This window comes from Macaca thibetana, chromosome 14 (assembly GCF_024542745.1).
Source record: "Macaca thibetana thibetana isolate TM-01 chromosome 14, ASM2454274v1, whole genome shotgun sequence".
In the NCBI taxonomy this organism is placed as follows: domain Eukaryota; kingdom Metazoa; phylum Chordata; class Mammalia; order Primates; family Cercopithecidae; genus Macaca; species Macaca thibetana.
In genome coordinates, this window is record NC_065591.1 from 7,888,187 (window position 1) to 7,904,445 (window position 16,259).

Below are 16,259 nucleotides of genomic sequence, written 5' to 3' on the forward strand. Positions count from 1 at the left end.
TCTACGTTAGGCGCTGTGCGCTGTGCGCTGTGCTTTGAGCAAATTAAACCCTTTACTTTAATCCTGGAAGGCAGGCACGATAGTTGCCCATTTTACAGATGAGGAAATAGATTTACAAAAGTGACTTACTTGTAGTTTGCTAGAAACGGGCCAAGAGAGAATCTCAGCTGTATGAGTGGCTTCCGTACCTTATCCTTCTGACTAGGGATGGAGCCTCAGAGATGCAGAAAAGAAACCTTATCTGCATCAGGTAAGGTCCCTATTGCTCAGTACTGTTGGTCTGGAACTATAACTAAAGGCTGGATTATAGTTCCAGACCAAGTCTTTGGTCTTGTGGGTGGTGGTGGGGGTGTTTTATGAGAAAATCAAGGAAGACTGCATAGAGGAAGTGGCTTTTGACTTCCATCATGAAGGATTCCGGGAGATTGCCTAAACATTCCCGAGAGGGAGCCGCTGCCACCCCCACCCCCAAAAACTTGTTGCACCTGAAGCTCCCAATCTACCAGAGTCCCCTGGGGCCCTACCACATCCACCCTGCTAACTCCCCCACCTAAAAATAACCAAAGATACCAACTGCTTTGCCAACTGTTCTGGGGCCCAGCGGCTAGATGAAACAAGAATGCAGCCGACGGCACATCCTTTAGGGGAAACGATACTCGTTAGTCACAGAGAATTTCCCTGCGAGACTCCCACCAAGCAGGCTGCAGGTCACACAACCCTGTGACACAGGATAGCTGCCCTCACTGATGCCTCCAGAGGCCTCCATTGTGCTGGGTTTGCCCGGGGACCCTGGGACAGCCTCACTCCCTTGTGTACCCGCAGCTTTTAATGCATTGCCTGCCAGAGCACGTCCTCAGTGAACATATACTGAATCCCTGTTATAATCCCCAGTTTACACACCAGGAAGCCGAGGCTCAGGCAGGAGAAGAAACTTGCCCCAGGTCACAAGCCAGGCTGATGCGGAGCTGATGCTTCACAGGATCCCCAGTGCTTCCACCTGACACTGGACTGCATGGAGGAAGGTCGGAGAAGGATCACCAAGACTCAGAGGAGGCAAGGATTTCTCCTGGGGCAGTACTGGGATTGGAGCTGCATGGCAGCACAGCCAGACCACTGGGCCTCAGGGATCCTGGGGCGGGCCTGATTCCAGGATTGCTCAAGTAAGGGAGAGTAAGGGAGAGTTAGGACACCAACAGCAGATGCCTAAGTTCCAACCTTGGCTTTTGGCTCTAAATCCAGTGCTCTGCTCCAAGAACTCTAGCTTCTTAATCTCTCTAAGCTTCAGTTTCCTTATGTGTAAAATGGGAATAATAATTACACCTGCTTGTGGTGAAATAGGATTTTGCAGTATTGTTTTGAAATTCCTTTGTCAGCCCTCCCTTTTCTCTCTTCAATCTAGATCTTGTCCCTGTTGCTTCAAAGAAAGGGACAAAGAAAGGAATAAAATAAAAACTTTATTTCTTTTTTTTTTTTTTTTGAGACAGAGTCTCGTTCTGTCGCCCAGGCTGGAGTGCAGTGGCGCAATCTCGGCTCACTGCAAGCTCCGCCTCCCGGGTTCACGCCATTCTCCTGCCTCAGCCTCCTGAGTAGCTGGGACTACAGGCGCCCGCCACCGCGCCCGGCTAATTTTTTGTATTTTTAGTAGAAACGGGGTTTCACCGTGGTCTCGATCTCCTGACCTTGTGATCCGTCCGCCTCGGCCTCCCAAAGTGCTGGGATTACAGGCATGAGCCACTGCGCCCGGCCAGAAACTTTATTTCTTTAATTCTTGGGTTCAAATGCCTGAAGGTGAGAGGCTTGGAATAGTTTGGAAAAGTAGTTATATATCTAGTTGAGAAAACATGCAGAAAAAGCAAAACAGGCTGGGCGCAGTGGCTCACCCCAGTGCTTTGGGAGGCCAAGGCAGGAGGATTGCTTGAGGCTAGGAGTTTGAGACCAGCCTGGGCAAAATAGTGAGACCCTGTCTCTACAAAATTAAAAAATTAGCTGGGCATGGTGGTGCCTGCCTGTAGTCCCAGCTACTCAAGAGATTGAGGCAGAAGAATCGCTTGAGCCCAGGACATTGAGACTGCAGTGAGATATGATCCCACCACTGCACTGCAGCCTGGGCAACAGAATGAAATCCTGTCTCTAAAAAAAATTAAGAAGAAAAGAAAACAAACAAAAAACAACAGTGGCAAATTCTTTCTGGGGTGGGAGATTTGGAGAGGAGAAGGAAGAGCTGGAAGATGCTGGGTTCTGCCCTTGAGGCCATGCCAGAGTGGGAGGGTAGGGTTGGGAAAAGACAGATCCCTCACATAGATTTGGGGATCCAGAGCAGAGGCAACCTGGGCTTCAGTTCTCAGGCTCTAGCTTTAGAGGAAAGCCCTTGAAGCAGGGTTGACTACAGCAGTGTGGGGTTTGTGCTATGTCTAGGAGGGCTGGTCTGCGGAGTCTTAGATGCGTGAGTGGCATGGGAAAGCCTTGAGATTTCTGTGCCCCAAAATTGCAAAGCTGAGAGAGGCTGGAGTGTCCCGTGGGTTGGTGGATCGGGGTACCTAGATTGACAACTGGAGGCCCGTAAGTTACAGGTATCTCAGTAGAAGCTCGCAAGGAAGATAGCCAAGCTCCAGCGGCACTGGTCCATAGGCCCCTGGCTCTTCCCAGTGCCGTGACACTGGGGAGATCCTCCTGGATCTGAGAAGCCATTTCAAGTAGAGGAGGAGGAGGTGGAAGAGTCAAAAGGACTGCATTTATATCGAAATGACTGAGAAAAGCTGAAGCTTACTTTAACGACACTGTCTCCCAACAGGTGCAATGGGAACTGGAAAGAGAGATGATGTTTAGTTTAGAATGGGTGAGCAAACTACAGCCCACTAGCCTGCTGCCTGTTTTGTAATAACCTTGTATGGAGCATAGCCACACCCACTAGATTATGTACTGTGTGACTGTTTTCATGCTACCATGGCAGAGTTGAGTTGTGGTGAGAGCGACTATATAGCTCTCAAAGCCTAAAATATTTACTGTCTGGCTCCTTACCAAAAAAAGTTAGCTTAATAAGCTGGAGAATCCCTGCAGGAGGAGGTACACACATGTACCCAGCAGGTGAGTGCTGTTTTGGTGAAAGGCTAACATTTCTTTGCATAGAGACTTCTCTGTGGGATGCTTGAATGTATTCATGTCATGATAGCTGGGTCCTTCAGAGTGAGTGATACAAGAGAGCAAGACCGAAGCTACAATGTCTTTTTTTTTTTTTTTTGAGACGGAGTCTCACTCTGTCACCCAGGCTGGAGTGCAGTGGCGCGATCTCCGCTCACTGCAAGCTCCGCCTCCCGGGTTCATGCCATTCTCCTGCCTCAGCCTCCTGAGTGGCTGAGACTGCAGGCACCCGCCACCACACCCAGCTAATGTTTTGTATTTTTAGTAGAGACAGGGTTTCACCATGTTAGCCAGGATGGTCTGGATCTCCTGACCTTGTGATCCGCCAGCTTTGGCCTCCCAAAGTGCTAGGATTACAGGCGTGAGCCACCGCGCCAGCCTACAATGTCTGTCTTAAAAATTATTTCTGGGCTGGGTGCGGTGGCTCACGCCTGTAATCCCACTGGATGGCTCCACTGCACTCCAGCCTGGCGACAGAGTGAAACTCTGTCTGAAAAAAAAGTACAAAATTAGCTGGGCATGGTGGCACATGCCTGTAATCCCAGCTACTTGGGAGACTGAGGCATGAGAATTGCTTGAACTTGGGAGGTGGAGGTTGCAGTGAGCTGAGATGGTGCCACTGCACTCCAGCCTGGGCGACAGAGCAAGACTCTGTCTCAGAAAAACCCAAAAAAAAACAAAACAAAAAAGTGGGAATATAGGAGGCATGCAAGAGTCACTGGTGCCTAGAAATTGTCAACTCTAGCAAAACACAAGGTGCCTAGAAATTGTCAACTCTAGCAAGACACAAGTTGGCAGTTCTTTGATTAAGACTTCAAGGCCTGAGGATAATAATCCGTGACTCTTGGCTCCACCTTCTGGGCTCTTAATTATACTTCCAGAGTCATCTTTCCTGTTCCATAAAAGGTAGGCTGTGTTTGCAGTTGAGTAATTTTTCTTGGCCTGCACCCTGTCTATAGAAGTTTGGGGGTTCTGGCCGGGCGTGGTGGCTCACGCCTGTAATCCCAGCACTTTGGGAGGCTGAGACGGGTGGATCACGAGGTCAGGAGATCGAGACCATCCTGGCTAACACGGTGAAACCCCGTCTCTACTAAAAAATACAAAAAACTAGCCGGGCGAGGTGGCGGGCACCTATAGTCCCAGCTACTCGGGAGGCTGAGGCAAGAGAATGGTGTGAACCCGGGAGGCAGAGCTTGCAGTGAGCTGAGATCCGGCCACTGCACTCCAGCCTGGGTGACAGAGCCAGACTCCGTCTCAAAAAAAAAAAAAAAAAAAAAGTTTGGGGGTTCAAATGCTGCTTTTCCATTTCTGTTGTCTCTGTCCTTTACAGTCCAAGTTGGCAGTATTTCTGCCAATACAATTCTCTTAAAAACTGTGTAGATTTCTATGGACCTTATTCATTTCATTAGACTATGCCCACACATCTCTATGAGATAAGCCCCTCTACCTTGGGCTCATGCTGATAGACAAATCCTTTAATGTTTCTAGAAGCCCTTATTGTTTGAATGGTTCTATTGCCTTGGACCTGAAGTCTTAGGGAATTTACAGGCATACTCTTGGCCTCTTGGCTTCAACTTTGTATCATGTTTTTCTGATGTGATCTTTTTCCAGAAGCCATTTGTTAATTTTAGCATTGTTTTTGACTGGAGAGGCTGGGGATTTTCTTCTTGTTTTTTTTTTTTTTTTTTGTTTTGGTTTTTGGTTTTTTTTAGACGAGGTTTCGCTCTTGTTGCCCAGGCTAGAGTATAATGGTGTGATGTCGGCTCACTGTAACCTCCACATCCTGGGTTCAAGTGATTCTCCTGCCTCAGCCTCCCAAGTAGCTGGGATTACAGGCATGCATCACCACACCTGGCTAATTTTGTATTTTTAGTAGAGATGGGGTTTCACCATGTTTTTTTGAGCCAGGGTCTCGCTCTGTCACCCAGGCTGGAGTGCAATGGCATGGTCATGGCTCACTGCAGCCTCAAACTCTTGGGCTCAAGCAATGCTCCTAGCTCAGCATCCTGAGTAACTGGGACCACAGGTGCATGCCACTGTGCCTGGCTCATTTTTATTTTTTGTAGAGGCAGTTTCTCTATGTTGCTAGGCTGGTCTTGAACTCCTGGGCTCAAGTAATTCTCCTGCCTTGGCCTCCCAAAGGGCTAGGATTACAGGTGTGAGCCACTGTGCTCAGCTGGCACCAAATCTGTCTTAGTTATTGCTGAGTAGCAAATTATCCAAATCTAAGCAGCTTAAAAGAATAAATGTTTAATCTCACATAGTTTCTAAGAATCAGAAACTTGAAAGCAGTTTAGCTGAGTGTTACGTGCAGTTCTATGCAAACCTACCCCCAAAGTCCAAGAAAGCTGAGAGGCTGAAGAAAGAGACTGACAAATCCAGTTTCTCAGAAAGAAACATTTAATGACTTAGAAACAGAAGGGATATCTTAGGCAGCTGCAAGATAATGGATCCCCGCACCCACACTCCAGAAGGTATCCTTTCTCTTTTAGGGTAAAACATGTGCAGCTGGTCATGTCTTCAGACTTTTTTTGCCAAGATCCATGACCACTGCGGGGGTTTAAATAAGCATCTTTATGGGGGGCTTTCTATGCTACAAGGCATTGTTTAAAGAGCATACTGCAGAACACCTTGGTATGTGGGGGTCAAACATCAGTCACCACAGGAGTTTCACTTCCAGATGGTGTCATATTTGCCATGAAATACACTGTTTTCCTATGCTGGGACCTGGGTTCTGGCTCAAGTTTCTCATGGGGTTGCAGTTAAGATTTCAGTTGGGACTTTAGTCATAAGAAAGCTTGAGAGCCGGATGATCTGCTTCCCAGAGGCTCACTCATATGCCTGGAAAGTGAGTGCTGGATGTTGGCAGGAAGCCTGGGTTCTTCTCCATGTGGACCTCTCTGGAGGACAGCTTGAATGTTCTTACAACACAGCAGCTGGATTCTCCCAAACAAGTGATCCAAGAGTCTAAGACAAAAGCCACAATGAGGCTGAGCAGTGGCTCATGCCTGTAATCCCAGCAGCTTTGGGAGGTTGAGGTGGGAGGATTGCTTGAGTCCCGGAGTTTAAGACCAGCCTGAGCAACATAGTGAGACCTCGTGATATAGTTTGGATATATGTCCCTGTTCAAATTACATGTTGAAATGTAATCCCCAATGTTGGAGATGGGGCCAGGTGGGAGGTGATTGGTGGGGCAGTTTCTCATGAATCGTTTAGCACCATCCCTCTGGTGCTGTGCTTGTGATAGTGAATGAATTCTCATGAGATCTGGGGTTAAGTGTGTGGCACTTCACTCTCTCTTGCTCCTGCTGGCCATGTGACGTGTCTGCTCCCCCTTCACTTTCCACCATGATTGTAAATTTCCTGAGGCCTCCCCAGAAGCTGAGCAGATACCAGCATCATGCTTCCGGTATAGTTGGCAGAACCGTGAGCCAATTAAACCTCTTTCCTTTATAAATTACCTAGTCTCAGGTATTTCTTTTTTGTTTTTTGAGACAGAGTCTCTTGTCGCTCAGGCTGAAGTGCAGTGGTGTGATCTCAGCTCACTGCAGCCTCCACCTCCCAGTTCAAGTGATTCTCCTGCCTCAGTCTCCCAAGTAGCTGGGATTACAGGTGTTGCCACCACGCCCGGCTAATTTTTGTATTTTTAGTAGAGATGAGATTTCACCATGTTGGCCAGGCTGGTCTTGAACTCCTAACCTCAGGTGATCTGCCCATCTTGGCCTCCCAAAGTGCTGGGATTACAGGCATGAGCCACCACGACTGGCCATCAGGTATTTATTTTCTTTAATTTTTTTTTGAGACGGAGTCTTGCTCTGTTGCCCAGGCTGGAGTGCAGTGGCCAGATCTCAGATCACTCTAGCTCTGCCTCCCAGGTTTACGCCATTCTCCTGCCTCAGCCTCCTGAGTAACTGGGACTACGGGCGCCTGCCACCTCTCCTGGCTAGATTTTTTGTATTTTTTAGTAGAGACAGGGTTTCACTGTGTTAGCCAGGATGGTCTCGATCTCCTAACCTCATGATCCGCCTGTCTCGGCCTCCCAAAGTGCTGGGATTACAGGCTTGAGCCACCGCGCCCTGCCGCCATCAGGTATTCCTTTATAGCAATCTGAGATTGGCCTACTGTGCCTTATCTCTATGAAAAATTAAAGGCCAGGCGCTTTAATTTAGTCCCAGCTACTCAGGAGGCTGAGGCAGGAGAATGGCGTGAACCTGGGAGGCGGAGCTTGCAGTGAGCCGAGATCGTGCCACTGCACTCCAGCCTGGGCGACAGAGCGAGACTCTGTTTCAAAAAAAAAAAAAAAAGAAAAATTAAAGTATTGGTCAGGTGTGGTGGCTCATGCCTGTAAATAAATAATAAAAAGAAAGTACACTCTGACACCTGATCAGAGCTGGCTGCTCAAAGGTGAGACAGCACCGATTGACCCTGGGGAGACTTTCTTTATGTGAGTCTTACATGATTATTCATAAAGGGGGGAGTCATTATTCATGATTATTCATGTTCTGGGTGGTCCCCTGCATGCACATGTGCTATTATTGTGTATGCTAGTACACACATGGCATGTCTCATTAGCATCTTAAATCTCCACCCAGGAGTGTGTTTCTTACTATTATAATGAGCATAGGTCAGCCCAAGGACACTAAACATGGGTTTCTGCGCTTACATGAATTTGGGGATTTTCCCTTCCACTTTTTTTTTTTTTTTTTTTTTTGGCGACGGAGTCTCACTCTGTCACACAGGCTGGAGTGCAGTGGTGTGATCTTGGCTCACTGCAACCTCCACCTTCCAGGTTCCATGCCCGGCTAGTTTTTGTGTTTTCAGTAGAGACGGGTTTCACCATATTGGTCAGGCTGGTCTCGAAGCTCTGATCTCAGGTGATCCACCTGCCTCAGCCTCCCAAAGTGCTGGGATTACAGGCATGAACCACCATGCCTGGCCCCCTTCTGCTTTTCTTTCTTTTCTTTCTTTTTTTTGAGACGAAGTCTTGCTCTGTCACCCGGGCTGGAGCACAATGGCGCGATCTTGTCTCATTGCAAACTCCACCTCCCGGGTTCACGCCATTCTCCTGCCTCAGCCTCCCGAGTAGCTGGGGCTACAGGTGCCCACCACCATACCTGGCTTTTTTTTTTTTCTTTTTTGGTATTTTTTATTAGAGACGGGGTTTCACCGTGTTATCCAGGATGATCTCAATCTCCTGACCTCGTAATCTGCCCGCCTCATCCTCCCAAAGTGCTGAGATTACAGGCTTGAGCCACCACGCCCAGCTCTACTTCTGCTTTTCTACCTCATTGCTGCAGGATGTTCTAACCATGAGCCCAGGATGCAGTTTGTGCATTACTGGGTGGTTTGTTTTCTCCATCTATTTAGCAAGTTTTATTGTCCTTTAAGGGAGGTTATTACCACCCTGTCTCATCTACCTCAGAATGAGAAAATATTCCAGCCAGTGCAACATGGAGAAACCCCGTGTCTACAAAAAATACAAAAAGTTAGCTGGGCATGGTGGTGCGTGCCTATAGTCCCAGTTACTTGCAAAGCTGAGGCAGGAGGATCACTTGAGCCAGGGAGGTCGAGGCTGCAGTGAGCCATGATTGCATCACTCCACTTCAGCCTGAGTGACAGAATAACAGCCTGTCTCAAAAAAACAAAAAAACAGCTGGGCGCAGTGGCTCACGCCTGTAATCCCAGCACTTTGGGAGGCCGAGGTGGGTGGATCACGAGGTCAGAAGATCGAGACCACGGTGAAACCCCGTCTGTACTAAAAATACAAAAAATTAGCTGGGCGCGGTAGTGGGCGCCTGTAGTCCCAGCTACTCGGAAAGCTGAGGCAGGAGAATGGCGTGAACCCGGGAGGTGGAGCTTGCAGTGAGCTGAGATCGTGCCATTGCGCTCCAGCCTGGGTGACAGAGCGAGATTCCGTCTCAAAAAAAAAAAAAAAAAAAAAAAAAAAAAAAAACCACAGGGCTCCCTCCCTCCCCTGCTGCAGGTCAGGGGGCTACCTTTTCAGGAGGGACTGGACATCAGCATTTTTCATCCTGCCCCAGCTACCTGTTGTTAGGGCTGAGTTCTGGGTGAGTGTATCTGAGATGTGGAGGTGCACTTCTTCCGCCTAGCCTCTATTGGTAGGATGGATATCCAACATGGAGCATGGCATTGCTGAGAACACTGGGGCACAGTTCACTCTTACCCCACTTGTGGAATGGGGCTTCCATTCAGAGTGTGGAGGAGGGGAACTGAGGAGACCTGGGGCTGCTGAACTTGTCCTCCTCTAAGCACTCAGCTCCTAAAGTGTCACTCAGAGAATGGCATGCTATTGTTCCTGCCAGCACCAGCGCCCTGGCTCAGAGATTTCTCTTGGGAACAGAAGTGGGTAGTAAGGCCGGGGCATGGTTGCTCATGCCTGTAATCCCAGCACTTTGGGAGGCTGAGGTGGGTAGATCACTTGAGGTCAGGAGTTCGAGACCAGCCTGGCCAACATGGTGAAACCCCGTCTCTACTAAAAGTACAGAAATTAGCAGGGTGTGGTAGTCCTTGCCTATAATACAAGCTACTGAGGCAGGAGAATCACTTGAACCCGGGAAGCAGAGGTTGTAGTGACCAAGATTGTGCCACTGCACTCCAGCCTCCTGGGTGACAGAGCGAGCTCCTGTCTTGAAAAAAAACAAAAAAGTAGGTAGTAAGAGAGAGAGCTCCAGATCTTTCCCTAAAGGAACATTTGTAACAGGCTGTAGAGAAGTTTTAAGTTCAAGCCCAAGAGCCTTCTCAAAATACTGGAGGTGATGGTGAAAAGCAATACAGGGGAGATTGATGGACTTTGGAGATACAGGTTAAATTGCAGTCTGGCTAGTTTGCTGGAGAAGGGAAACTGGAGAATCCTGCTGGAGTCAGAACAAATCTCAGACACTGACCTCCGGGACTGTTTCTTCAAAGGAGTCACCAGGTTTGATTGGATCCATTTGTGGAGCAGTTTACACCCCAGAGCTTTGTTGAAAATACAGTAATAGACAACTCAGCTGGCAATTACTGGAGCCTAACAGCTGAGTGTGTCAGGGAATGAGTCAGTCAAAGAGAGTCCTGCCACAACCCTTGTTAACCCACGGTGACTGTGGGTACCCAAGGCTGTACCCCCTGAGGAGTGACATCCGAGGCTTCACACTCTGGCAGCAAGAAGAAGGAGATAGACTTCAATAAAATAATCCCTCCAGTCACTAAACGAGCAAGTAGATACAAAGAGATATGTATCTATCATACATAAGCAACGTCAGCCTCTTGCTTGGTACCTTGGGAGCCCCCAGGAGGAGTGGGGAAGAGCAGACAGAGGATGGGGAATGCAGAGAGGAGAGTGAGGAGTCTGGGCTCCCTTTTTTTTTTTTTTTTTTCCCCCGTCAACCAAAAAAGGAATGTCAACATTTGTTTGGCACCACTGTGTTCAGAATATCCTTAGGGCTCTGTATAGGTGACAAAAGGAGTATCAGGCCATGGTCATTTCCTTAGGAAGATGCCGTATAGGAAGAGAGGGTGGGAAATCACGAGGGCATTAGTCAGCCTCCGGTACTTTGCTGCTCAAGTTTCAGGAGCTGTTTTTCAAGTTTTGAGGTGTTTTATCGATGCATCATCAGAAACTGGCCATTCAAGTGAAAGACAAGAATGTCAAATTTATATCTTTCATACCAGGCAGAGTTTTCTGGAAGTGTGACATTCACTTCCTGTAAAATAAACCTGTTTTTATAAGGCTTGAGTACTTCCTTGGCTTCACCACAAAGGGGGCGTGGGTCCTTTGTGAATAAGGTCAGCACGGGCAGAGTTGTCTCAGAGGCAGAGTAGTTTACCAAGAAGACTCCAAGGGAGGATTTGGCAAGTTGCATGCTATTTCCTTGAAACCAGAGCATCTTAATTCTGATCCAGATGATTTCTCCCCTTCGAAATAATTGCAAACAAGATTAAAACTGTATTCATGAACTATTCCAGCTGGCTTTTGGCTTCCTCTGATGTATACTCCTGAGCTTCACGCCGCCAACATCTCCGCTTCTGCCCCACACCCAGGCTGGGCTCCCTTTGACGTTTTTTTTTTTTTTTTTTTTGAGACGGAGTCTCGCTGTGTCGCCCAGGCTGGAGTGCAGTGGCCGGATCTCAGCTCACTGCAAGCTCTGCCTCCCGGGTTTTTACGCCATTCTCCTGCCTCAGCCTCCCGAGTAGCCGGGACTACAGGCGCCCGCCACCTCGCCCGGCTAGTTTTTTGTATTTTTTTAGTAGAGACGGGGTTTCACCGTGTTAGCCAGGATGGTCTCGAACTCCTGACCTCGTGATCCGCCCGTCTCGGCCTCCCAAAGTGCTGGGATTACAGGCTTGAGCCACCGCGCCCGGCCCCTTTGACGTTTGATTGGCGACATGGAGATTTAGGGACCCAGAACTGCCTGCAAGTAGCTCATACCCCACCCCTGCTATTGCCCACATTCAGCCTGTCACCAAGTCCTGCCTACTATGTCCCCACAGCTCCCATCAACCTTGCCATCCCCTCTGCATCTGTCCAGAGAAGCAGGGCTGAGATCTAGGTTCTGCCTGTCCTGACACACACACAGACAGCTCTTCCTAGTTGTGACCTGGGGCAAGTTTCTTCACCTCTCTGAGCCTTGGTTTTCTCAACTATGAAATAAAAATAAAGATAGCCTGGGCGTGGTGGCTCACGCCTGTAATCCCAGCACTTTGGGAGGCTGATGCTGGTGGATCACGAGGTCAGGAGTTCGAGACCAGCCTGGCCAATATGGTGAAACCCCATCTCTACTAAAAATACAAAAAATTAGCTGGGCATGGTGGCGAAAACCTGTAATCCCAGCTACTTGGGAAGCTGAGGTAGGAGAATTGCTTGAACTTGGGAAGCAGAGGTTGCAGTGCACCAAGATCATACCATTGCACTTCAGCCTGGAGGACAGAGTGAGACTCCATCTCAAACAATAAATAAATAAATAAATAAATAAATAAATAGGCCAGTCATGGTGGCTCATGCCTGTAATCCCAACACTTTGGGAGGCTGAGGCAGGCAGATCAGAAGGTCAAGAGATCGAGACCATCATGGTGAAACCCTGTCTCTACTAAAAATACAAAGATCAGTTGGGCGTGCTGGTGCACGCCTGTACTCGGGAGGCTAAGGCAGGAGAATCGCTTGAACTGGGAGGCGGAGGTTGCAGTGAGCCGAGATCACGCCACTGAACTCCAGCCTGGTGACAGAACAAGACTCGTCTTAAAAAATAATAAATAAATAAATAAATAAATAAATAAATAAATAAATAAAGACACTGGTTGGGTGTGGTGGCTCATGCCTGTAATCCCAGTATTTTGGGAGGCTGAGGCAGGAGGATCACTTGAGCCCAGGAGTTTGAGACCAGCCTGAGCAACATGGCAAACTGTCTCCACAAAAAAACACAAAATTTAGGCCAGTGTGGTGGCATGTGCCTATAGTCTCAGCTACTTGGGGAACTGAGAGGGGAGGATTGCTTAAGCCTGGGAGATCAAGGCTGCATGAACCATGTTTGTGCCACAGCACTCCAGCCTGGGAGACAGAGCAAGACCCTGTCTCAAAATAATAATAGTAATAATAGAGATACCTACCATACAAGGCTGTTGTGAGAAATCAGTAAGATTACCCAGGAAGGGTGCTTAGCTCAGGCCTGGCTCATGGCATTTTTTTTTTTTTTTTTTTTTGAGATGGAGTCTCGCTCTGTCGCCCAGGCTGAAGTGCAGTGACGCGATCTCGGCTCACTGCAAGCTCCACCTCTCAGGTTCACACCATTCTCTTGCCTCAGCCTCTGGAGTAGCTGGGACTACAGGCGCCTGCCACCAAGCCTGGCCAATTTTTTTTTTGTATTTTTGGTAGAGACAGGGTTTCACCGTGTTAGCCAGGATGGTCTCAATTTCCTGACCTTGTGATCCACCTGCCTCGGCCTCCCAAAGTGCTGGGATTACAGGCGTAAGCCACCGTGCCTGGCCACATGGCATATGTTAAACACTCTCTAGAAGTCAACCACTGTTAGCATCCGTTCAGACTTCATCATTTCTTGGCTGGGCACTCAGGACAGCCCCCATGATGGCCTCTCTGTCTCCATTCTTGCCCCTCCAATCTGTCTTCTCCAACTGAGCCAGTGTCAAGCCCCTGTTTACATTTTTTCAATGGCACCTGCATCTTCTTTGCTGAGGGTGGGTCTTGGTCCATCTGAGATACTGATTAAAGTGCAGCTTTCTGGGATGTCCCCTCCAAGGATCCCTGCATTTGTCACAATGTCCCAGGCAATCTTGCAGTGCAGTGACACTTGAGATTCACCCCTCTGCAAGCTAGTCTACATTCATTGGTGCAGGATTCAAGGCCCTTCAGATCTAGCCCCTGCCAACCTTTCCAGCCTGATACTCCCTACCTCACACCATACCCTCCACTGACGCCACAGTACATGCACCTCCTTCCTGCCCCACACTATCCTGTACCTCTGCTGTTCCCTCTGCTTCCCTGTCCCCAGACTGGGGAACATGCCTATTAGGGGCCAAATTGTATCTCTCCAACCCCTACAAATTCATATGTTGAAGCCCTGGCTCCTCAGTACCTCAGAATGTGACTGTATTTGGAGAGAGTGCCTTTAAAGAGGTGATTTAACTTAACATGAGGCCAATTAGGGTGGATTCTGATCCAATCTGATTAATGTTCTTATCAGAAGAGGAAATTTGGACACACAGAGACACCAGAGCAGAAGGAAGACCTTGTGAAGACACAGGGAGAATGTGGCCATCTTCGAGTTAAGGTAAGAGGCCCCTGAAGAAATCAACTCCGCCAACATCTTGCTTTTGGACTTTCAGCCCCCACAACTGTGAGAAAATAAACTTCTGTTGTTTCCGTGCCCAGGCCATGGTGTTTTGTTACAGCAACTAGCTGAGCTGATGCACAGAGAGCACCTCCCTGCAGGGCAGCAGCTGTGCCTGCCCCTCATAGAGAACTCACCATGTGGTTCTGCACCTAGTGCTCTACTCATATATTTACCTCTCCTGTTAGGTCAAGGCTTTTTGCAAGGTAGGGTTGTGAGTTACCAGCGAGTTATGAAATTGACTTCATGGGTTCAACCAGCATTTTTAATGAAATCATAGAATAGAATAGAATAGAATAGAATAGAATAGAATAGAATAGAAAATAGAGTACACCATATAAAGATATGAACTGTCTCATGAAACTGGTATTTCCCTGTGTATATGTCACATATGTGCATTGGGCCACAATGTAAAATGCATTTTTTTTTTTTTTTTTACTAATACTCATGGCCAAGAAAGATAGAAAGCCAGTGCCTAGCCCGTGTAACCCTCAAAGGTGATGTCACACCTTCTCATTTCTGTATGTCCAGTGGCTGACCTAGGACCTGGCATGCAGTAGGTCTTTGGGGAATATTTGTGGAACCAATGCAATGACCCTTGCCTATATGATCTTCTCTACTTCTCCCTTCATGACCCTGGTTGCAGCACCAAAATCTCTCACCTGGATGACAACAGCCTCCCTGCTTCCATCTTGGCCTCTCTGTAGCCTTCCTTCAGCAGGCAAGAGTCATCTTCTACAGCGTAAATTGCATCCCATCACTTACCTATTCCAGTGACTTCCTATTGGAGCCCAAGTAAAGTCCTAAGTCTTTACCTGCCCTCTGATGCCTGCTGTGATCTGCTTTCCCCATCCTCTCCAACTTCCTCTCCTTCCCCTACTCCCTCCCTCATTCCATCCAGCTGCACTGACATCCGTGGTGGTCTCCAGAGCCAACCAGCCCACGCCTGCCTCAGGGGTCCACACACACTTACTTCTGCTTGGAAGGCCCTTCCCCCAAACAAGTCCCTTGTCTTCCTTCTCTCAAGTCTAATGTCACTTCCTCAAAGAGGCCATCCCGAACTGTTCTAGTCAGTAAAATTCTATTTAGGAGGGATATTTCTTTCTTTTTTTTTTTTTTTTGAGACGGAGTCTCGCTCTGTCGCCCAGGCTGGAGTGCAGTGGCTGGATCTCAGCTCACTGCAAGCTCCGCTTCCCGGGTTTACGCCATTCTCCTGCCTCAGCCTCCCGAGTAGCTGGGACTACAGGCGCCTGCCACCTCGCCCGGCTAGTTTTTTGTATTTTTAGTAGAGACGGGGTTTCACCATGTTAGCCAGGATGGTCTCGATCTCCTGACCTCGTGATCCGCCCATCTCGGCCTCCCAAAGTGCTGGGATTACAGGCTTGAGCCACCGCGCCCGGCAGGAGGGATATTTCATAACATAGAAGACACTTGTTGATATGGTTTGGCTCTGTGTCACCACCCAAATCTCATGTTCAGTTGTAATCCCTAGTGTTGGAGATGGGGCCTGGTGGGAGGTGATTGGATCATGGGGGTGGATCCTCCTGAATGGTTTACGACCATCCCTTTGGTGCTGTTCTCATGATAGAGTTCTCACGAGATCTGGTTGTTTGAAAGTGTGTAGCACCTACCTCATTTTTCTTTCTCCTGCTCTGGTTGTATAAGATATGCCAGCTTCCCCTTCACCCTTTCACCATGATTGTAAGTTTCCTGAGGCCTCCCCAGAAGCTGAGCAGGTACTACCATGCTTTCATGCTTTCCTTCTCTCTCTCTTTCTTTCTTTCTTTCTTTCTTTCTTTCTTTCTTTCTTTCTTTCTTTCTTTCTTTCTTTCTTTCTTTCTTTCTTTCTTTCTTTCTTTCTTTCTTTCTTTCTTCCTTCCTTCCTTCCTTCCTTCCTTCCTTCCTTCCTTCCTTCCTTCCTTTCTTTCTTTGCCTCCCTCCCTCCCTCCCTCCCTCCCTCCTTCTTTATTTATTTATTTATTTTTGATGGAGTTTTGCTCTTGTTGCCCTGGCTGGAGTTCAATGGCATGATCTCAGCTCGCTGCAACCTCCGCCTCCCAGGTTCAGGCAGTTCTTCTGCCTCAGCCTCCCAAGTAGCTGGGATTACAGATGCCCACCACCACACCCAGCTAATTTTTTATTTTCAGTAAAGATGGAGTTTCTCCGTGTTAGTCAGGATGGTCTCGATCTCCTGACCTTGTAATCCACCTGTCTTGGCTTCCCCAAGTGCTGGGATTACAGGCGTGAGCCACTGCGCCTGGTGGAGACCAAAGTTTTTAT

At 48.3% G+C, this 16,259-nt stretch overlaps 2 protein-coding genes across 2 annotated transcripts in view; one reads left to right on the forward strand and one right to left on the reverse strand.

Moving 5' to 3' along the window:
• Window positions 1-16,259, forward strand: part of MRPL11 (mitochondrial ribosomal protein L11) — a 242,991-nt gene that overhangs the window by 208,083 nt on the left and 18,649 nt on the right. The window lies entirely within an intron of this gene.
• Window positions 10,562-11,176, reverse strand: LOC126935429 (glutaredoxin-like protein C5orf63 homolog). The gene has a single exon (XM_050756831.1). It carries the CDS (start codon window positions 11,022-11,024, stop codon window positions 10,737-10,739), a length of 288 nt encoding a protein of 95 aa, XP_050612788.1. The 5' UTR covers window positions 11,025-11,176; the 3' UTR covers window positions 10,562-10,736.

Bases quoted from the DNA above. Each gene is read 5' to 3' on its own strand.
- LOC126935429 (XM_050756831.1), bottom strand. From the start codon at position 11,024: ATGCTCTGGTTTCAAGGAAATAGCATGCAACTTGCCAAATCCTCCCTT.